This window comes from Tasmannia lanceolata, unplaced genomic scaffold (assembly GCF_043159265.1).
Source record: "Tasmannia lanceolata isolate RefF3 unplaced genomic scaffold, GAP_Taslan_0.1 ptg000011l, whole genome shotgun sequence".
Lineage (NCBI taxonomy): Eukaryota > Viridiplantae > Streptophyta > Magnoliopsida > Canellales > Winteraceae > Tasmannia > Tasmannia lanceolata.
In genome coordinates, this window is record NW_027518688.1 from 15,584,497 (window position 1) to 15,593,254 (window position 8,758).

Below are 8,758 nucleotides of genomic sequence, written 5' to 3' on the forward strand. Positions count from 1 at the left end.
TTAGAATGTTAGAACCACAATTGGAACAATAAGTTAGACTCTTGGAACCACATTTTATTCCTTCGAACCACTGCGGATCCACATTTTATACCTCCGAACCACTAGGGAACCACATTTTATACCTCGGAACCACATTTTATACCCCGGAACCATTACGGAACCACATTTTATACCTCCGAACCACTAACGAACCACATTTTGTACTCCGGAACCACTAAGGAACCAAATTTTCTACTCAAGGACCACTAGGGAACCACATTTTTTATACACCGGAACCACTAGGGAACCACATCTTACACCCCAGAACCACTTGAAAAACACATTTTATACGCCGGAACCACTACGGCACCACATTTCATACACCGGAACCACTAGGGAACCAAATTTTATACCCCGGAACCACTACAGAACCACATTTTATACCTCATAACCACTACGGAACCACATTTTCTACCCCAGAACCAGTAGGGAACCACATTTTTTACCCCATCACTACTCGGGAACCACATTTTATACCTCGGAACCACATTTTATACCTCGGAACCACATTTTATACCCCGGAACCATTACGGAACCACATTTTATACCTCCGAACCACTAACGAACCACATTTTGTACTCCGGAACCACTAAGGAACCAAATTTTCTACTCAAGGACCACTAGGGAACCACATTTTTTATACACCGGAACCACTAGGGAACCACATCTTACACCCCGGAACCACTTGAAAAACACATTTTATACGCCGGAACCACTACGGCACCACATTTCATACACCGGAACCACTAGGGAACCAAATTTTATACCCCGGAACCACTACAGAACCACATTTTATACCTCATAACCACTACGGAACCACATTTTCTACCCTAGAACCAGTAGGGAACCACATTTTTTACCCCATCACTACTCGGGAACCACATTTTATACCCCGGAACCACTACGGAAACACATTTTATACCTCGCAACCACTAGGGAACCACATTTTCTACCCCAGAACCAGTACAGAACCACATTTTATACCTCATAACCACTACGGAACCACATTTTATACCCCGGAAGCAATACAGAACTACATTTTATAACCCGCAACCACGACGGAACAACATTTTATACCTCGGGACCAGTAGGGAACCACATTTTCTACCCCGGAACCACTAGGGAACCACATTTCATACACCGGAACCACTAGGGAACCACATTTTATACCCCGCAACCACTACGGAACCACATTTTAAACCTCGGAACCACTGGGGAACCACATTTTCTACCCTGGAACCACTAGGGAACCACATTTCATACACCGGAACTACTACGGAACCACATTTTATAACCCGCAACCACTACGGAACCACATTTTATACCTCTGAACCACTAGGGAACCACATTTTCTACCTCGGAACCACTAGGGAACCACATTTTCTACCCCGGAACCACTAGGGAACCACATTTTATAACCCGCAACCACTACGGAAGCACATTTTATACCTCAGAACCACTAGGGAACCACATTTTCAACCCCGGAACCACTAGGGAACCATATTTGTTACCTCAGAACGACTACGGAACCACATTTTATACCTCAGAACCACTACGGAACCACATTTTCTACCCCGCAAGCAGTAAGGAACCACATATTTTACCCCATGACCACTCGGGAACCACATTTTATACCCGGGAACCACTAGGGAAACACATTTTATACCTCGGAACCACTACGGAACCATATTTTCTACCCTGGAACCACAACGGAACCACATTTTATACACCGGAACCACTAGGGAACCACATTTTATACCCCGCAACCACTACGGAACCACATTTTATACCTCAGAACCACTAGGGAACCACATTTTCTACCCTGCAAGCAGTAGGGAACCACATTTTTTACCCCATGCCCACTCGGGAACCACATTTTATACCCCGGAACTACTACGGAAACACATTTTATACCTCAGCACCACTACGGAACCATATTTTCTACCCACTACAAAACCACATTTTATATACCGAAACCACTAGGGAACCACATCTTATACCCCGGAACCACTTCCAAACCACATTTTGAGCGCCGGAAGCACTACGGAATAACATTTCATACCCCGGAACCACTAGGGAGCCATATTTTATACCCCTGAACCACTACGGAACCACATTTTATACCCGGGAACCACTACGGAACCACATTTTATACCCCACAACCACTACGGAACCACATTTTATACCCCACAACCACTACGGAACCACATTTTATACCTCGTAACCACTAGGGAACCACATTTTATACCTCGGAAGCACTACGGAACCACATTTTTTATACACCGGAACCACTAGGGAACCACATCTTACACCCCGGAACTACTTCAAAACAACATTTTATACGCCGGAACCACTACGGAACCACATTTCATACACCGGAACCACTAGGGAACCAAATTTTATACCCCGGAACCACTACGGAACCACATTTTATACCGCATAACCACTACGGAACCACATTTTCTACCCCAGAACCAGTAGGGAACCACATTTTTTACCCCATCACTACTCAGGAACCACATTTTATACCCCGGAACCACTACGGAAACACATTTTATACCTCGGAACCACTAGGGAACCATATTTTCTACCCTGGAACCACTACGGAACCACATTTTATACACCGGAACCACATCTTATACCCCTCAACCACTACGGAACCACATTTTATACCCGGGAATCACTACGGAACCACATTTTATACCCCACAACCACTACGGAACCACATTTTATACCTCGTAACCACTACGGAAACACACTATTAGACAGTTGGAATGAAAATCACTGCTTACAAGGATCGTTCGAACCATACTTACTGGTTTCAAGGGTTCAAAAGTCTCAAAAATCCCAAAATAAATGGTTATGCCTCTTTCCTTCTTTCAAAAGAGTGCAAAACAAAATCGATAATGGTCCTTTTCCCAACAAAATGAATTGAAACCCTTTGAAAACAAAAATAAAACCCTTGCCCACCAAAATAAAACCCTTCAAAACCTACAAATCCTAAATGAAATCCTAACAAACCACAGTTACATCTTTTAAAACAAATGGAACCCTTTCGAAACCATAGTCAAATACATGGAAACTAAGAAAATATTTGGTTTCTAAAATTTATTTCTTTCAATCCATTGAAACCCTAAAAAAATGAAAATCAACAAAATCAAACCATTTGCAAACCATGGATAAACTAGAAATCAAGTCAAACCTTTTCAAACCCTAACACAGGAACTAATTATAGCCTTATAAAATTTCAATAATGGTTCCAACTATTTCATATCCAACACCCCAAGAAGAAAACCCAAAAAATGAAACCCTACATTAAATGGTTTAAAAAATACCTTGGGAGAGTTGAACTACTGTTTTTGGCAAGAGGAGCTACACTTTCCGGCGGCAAGCTTAACTTTCCGACGCGTATGCAACCTTTCCGGCAACAATAGTATTTTCCGGCGAGGTAAAAGGGAGAGAACGACTGAAAAAAACGAGTGAAAAATGTATAAAACGACTGCAAAATTGTAAAAGATGGTGAAAGTGTAAAACGAGAGGTTAAATGGATGAAAGGGTATTTTAGTAAACTTCCTCTCCCAACCGTACGTAACAGCCCTTTTCTGCTGAATTTTAAAACCCCACCCTTCATTCACAATTTCACAAAAGCTTTGCATTTTTTTCATCATTTGCCCAAAAAAGAACCAAGAGTAATTTCACTTTTTAAAGTATACCCTCGCACTACGGGTGGCAAAATTGGCCGAACCGAACCGAACCGGAACCGAACCGAAAATTCGGTTTCGGTTTGGTCAAACCAAACCGATTCAAATTTCAGTTTGGGGATCAAACCGAACCGAAACCAAATATTTCCAATGATTATGAGTAAGGGGTGGCAAAGTTGGCGGAACGAACCGAACCAAAATCGAATTTTCAGTTCGGTTTAGGGGTCAAAACAAACCGAAACCGAACCATTGCCATCCCTACCTCACACTGTTTAAAGAGCTTCTGGGACTGTAATAGCTTTTTGACAGCCCTTTAAATACTAATAGAGAAGAAACTTCCATGGAGATATCAAAACATAGCAGTGTGGATATCGTTTCCCCAAATAAATTAAGGGCCCGTTTGGATGCCAAGAGGATTTTGATTTGGATTTCTCACGTTTGCAGCCCTTTTGCATTGTAAATTGGTTCCGGATCAAATTCTTGGATTTCCAATTCAGCGACTCATGTGGAAAAAATCAGATTTCTAAATATATTGTGGAAATGAGTAATTAGAAATCCACAGATCTAGCAGTTTCCTTTACCCTCTTTGCTCCTCAACCTCTCCCCTCCACTAGAAAGTGCGCACACCCCCCCCCCCCCGCCCTCAACATGAGCTGGCGGATCTATTCACTTTGTATTCAAAACTCAATTCCAAATCCACATACAAAATATGAGGTATCCAAACGGGCCCTTATTAATTCGAGTTCAACTTTGATTTACGGGGGACCTTTAATTTATAATGATGTCCCTCTACGTAAGCTAAAACCTTAACTATCATTTTCCTCTAAATCTAGGAAACAAAAAGAAATTCCTAGGAATTTTTTTCACAATCCAGATTGACCAAATATAAGCGAGAAAGGTACTTAGCATTCATAATTAAAAATTATAGACTAAACTTCTAGTGGGAATCATATGATCTCCGCAAGCCCGAATAGTAGAAAAATAAAGTCCAATATTTTTTTTTCAGAAAGGACAGTGGGCCCACTTCACAGGATGATCTAAACCATTCATTTGTTGGGTCATAGCATAAATAGATTGTATCGCGTATATCATCTTTGTTCGTAGATCATCTTTTTCTTTTCAGGAAGGATAGTGGGCCGCTTCATAGGATGATCTAAACCATTCATTTGGTGGGTCATAATTAACGTAAATAGGTTGTATTGTACCCCATAGATCATCTCTATAGGATGATCCTGACACTCCGGTCTATAGAAAGACAGCACGTTATAGATACCTCTACAGATCGGACAGTTAGGATCATCCAATAGAGATGATCTGCGTGGTACAATCTATTTACATTTATAGCCCAACAAATGAACGGTTTAGATCATCCTGTGAAGTGGGCCCCACTGAGCTTTCTGAAAATATACAGGACTTCACCCGCACCCGCCATATAAAATCTCCATAGATCTTATCTGCAAGAGTTAAACTTCTCCTATTAATTTAGCAGAGTACCGTCATATAATCTTCTTTAAATATCTTCACTAGAGCCTTTCCTTGCAGACTAAGATACTGAAAATGTAGGGCTATTTGTACAAACCAAAGAAAAAAACAGGTCACTTTACGAAAAGATATCCCATGTAAAATTTGTTCTTAAAAAGAAGAATAATGATAGGAGCCTCTTCAGTCTTCAAAGGCTAGTAATCTTGAGTCCAGATGTTTTTTGGCTTTTTTCCCTTTAAATGGCCAAACTACCCCTCCCATGCCATGTGAAATCTCTCTTGTTTCTAGGGTATGTTTGGCTACTAAGAATTATTTTTTTGTTGGATTATTAGCTTACCCAATGGTGAGGGAGGGAGGGAGAAGGATACTGGGACAGACTCAAGCCTGAAAAACAAGGAAACAAAAAATACACCAAAAATATGATTGATTTTGAAACCAATTTATCATGAAAAAAAAAAATCATGGTTGCCAAACATGGCCTACAGTGGGTTTCTTAATTCAACTAATAGAGAGGCATGGGGCGTTTTAGGGTAGGGCAATGATAAATTCACACCCCCAGTAGGATAATTCGCACCCCTTGAAAGGAGGGGTGTGCGGCGCGGAGCAAATTTATCATTGCCCTTTGGGGTTTTAGGGGAGAATCTTTATAACAAAGATTCTTTCTAAACCCTGCTTCGTTTGGTTGCATAAAAGCTCGGCAGCCGTCGGAATTTGGTTTGGATTTGGCATGCTATTCTATGTTTGGTTGCCAAAATGCATTTAATCTCTTTCTCTGGTTTGGTTTAGTTTCCATGCACTTTCAAATATTTCCATTGAACCATCCTAGTTAAAAACAACCCATCAAATGCCATTATCAATAAACTCAATGTCACAAGCTACAAACAAAAATAAACATAAATACCGAAAGAAGAGAAAGAAAAAGAAAAGAAAAGAAAAGAAACATTAATGTTAACAACATGACATCTCATGTCGGCAAATCGGGCATGAATTCTTCAGTTCCAACCACTGAACAATGCATCTTCCATGGAAAAAATGAGAGCAAGGTAAGCGAGCAACCGCCATCCCCTTCAAAAAATCATTGAGACAAACCACACAAGCCTCACCTAAATCACCCCCTTCAAATGCTTCCATCTGTAATGACTCAATCGGAGATCTCAACGCATAATCACCGTCGATCCCACTCCACTTCGCCGAGTTCCAATCCATAACTTCTCTTTCATACACCCATGTCTTTAAAATCTCTATGTTCACAAAGACTTCTAGCCTTGTAGACATAGCCTCACATATTGCTTTTACAATATAACGCGAAATCTTTAGTCTCGAGTCCTCATTGTTCTCTCTATTAATATTGAAACAAGAAAGCAAGTTTGAAATAAACTCTTCTGCTCCTCCGGGCGAAAGTATAGATGGAATATCAGTGATAGAAGATTTATCTAAAGAAATCTCTCGACTATTATATATGATGGTGTAGACATTTTTTTCAGTGGGAATCATTACTCTACGTTTCTCTTTAAGGTGAATTACAACCTTGAGTTGTGGCATCTCTCTTGAATTTCTCAAGGTATAGGAAAATTCATGGCAATCGTAAAGTATGGAAGCGATTGTTTCAATTAAGCTAAAGGGTGACATAGTCAATCATGCTTAATTCTTTGTGGAAGATGTTAGAGAAGAAAGGAGAAGAGAAATCTACTGCTAGGATTCGGGGGACTTTTGTTATGTTACTAGAGTGAAACAAAGAGAAACTTTATAAAGCTTGTTACTTAAAGACAAGATTTATTAGGGAATCTTTGTAATGTGATGGGACAGAAGTTGCTATTTATAGAGGCAGGGTTATATTGGAAAAAAGGATTTATGGGTAAACGAGGAGAAGTATTTTTGTGGTTTCTTGGACGGAAAGTCAGGGCCGATCAACGGGTTTTCAACATATTTACACTGGTGCCTAACAAATGAACGGTTTTGATCATACTACGAAGTGGGCCGTACTACACTTTTTTAAAAGATACTGGAAGGCCACAGAGTACCTTATGAAATCTCTACGATTGCCTAATGCAAGGAAAAATGTTGGGACCACTTGTTGAATGATCGAAGCCGTTCATTTCAATAGGACAGCTCTAATCCTTAGAGGTTTGGTTTATAAAGTAAAAAAGATTACAATTCGTACTCTATGCAAATCAAAGGGTTAGGATTGTCTAGTTCAATAGATTTTTGATGAATGAGCAATCCATTATCCTAATTAACAGATGAACAGCTTGGATCACCAAGATTTAGGCACTAGGGCACTGTTAGATTGCATGGATTTTCTGGAAAAGTTTGGAAAACAAAAACTTTTTCAGATTTTCCTCCTTTTCTGCTGTTTGACAATGCCCCTCAAAATAAGCTAAAATCTTATCATTTCCCTCTAAATCTAGGAAACAAAAAGAAATTTCTAGGATTTTTTTTTTTTCACAAGAAATAATCGCCCTCGGCATTTGATTGGAAAGTTCCAAGTGATTGATTACTGTAATTCTGGGCCACCCTAGATCCATGGTGGGCCCATGAATTGGATGATCCAGATTTAACAAACATAAGAGATCCATGTCGGGCATACCAATTGGACGATCCAGATTGACCAAATAAAAGGGAGAAAGGTACTTAGCTTTTACTAGTAAAAAGTATAGAATTTAAGTTCTAGTGGGAATCGTACGATCTCCACAGGTGTGAATCGTAGGTGGATTTTATAGAGATTCTATACGGTGAGTGCGCGGATGTTGAGTATTTTTTCAGAAAGTACAATGGGCCCACTTCTCAGGATGATCTAAACCGTTCATTTATTTGTTGGGTCATAACGTAAAAAGGCTGTACCCAGTAGATCATCTCTATATAGGATTATCCAACCCTCCGATCTATAGAATGACTGCACATTATAGAAACCTCTGCAGATTGGAAGGTTACGATGATCCCATAGAGATGATCTACGTGGTACATTATGGCCCAACAAAAGAACAGTTTAGATCATCCTGTGAAGTGGGCCCAACTGATCACCGTTCATCTGTTAAACCGGACAATGGATGGGCCATATATTTCCATTGGACAATCCTAACTATTTTCTGTTACAACGGCAGAATATCATCATGTAATCTTCTTTCATTCTCTTCATTAAAGTCTTCCTCCTGTCTTAACTCATAAGATACCTAAAATCTAGGGCTATTTGAACAAACCAGAGGAAAAAAAGACAGTCTGTACAAAAAAATATCATGAGTCACTAAAAATTACTCTCTAATTAAAAATGAAAAATAAATAAAATGTGAGAATTTCTCTTGTTTCGATGAAATGTTTGGCTACTATGAATTTTTTTCCTAGAATATTAGCTTACCCAATGGTGAGGGAGGGTGAGAAAAGCCAGAAAATCAAGGAAACAAAAAGCTCCACCCCAGTATATGACTTGATTTTTTCCTTGATTTTTAGCCACTTCCCACCACCCACTCACAAGTCTCTCCTTCTCTCACCCTTCTCAGTACTTTTTATCATGAAAAAATCATGGCTGCCAAATATGGCAT

The 8,758-nt window shown here is 39.8% G+C and overlaps 1 protein-coding gene across 1 annotated transcript; it reads right to left on the bottom strand.

Annotated features, from left to right (window-relative positions):
• Nucleotides 1–6,170: 6,170 nt before the first annotated feature.
• On the bottom strand, nt 6,171–6,764 carry LOC143885924 (uncharacterized). Its single transcript, XM_077389957.1, has one exon. The coding sequence runs from the start codon at nt 6,762–6,764 to the stop codon at nt 6,171–6,173; it is 594 nt and encodes a 197-aa protein (XP_077246072.1).
• Nucleotides 6,765–8,758: the final 1,994 nt, after the last annotated feature.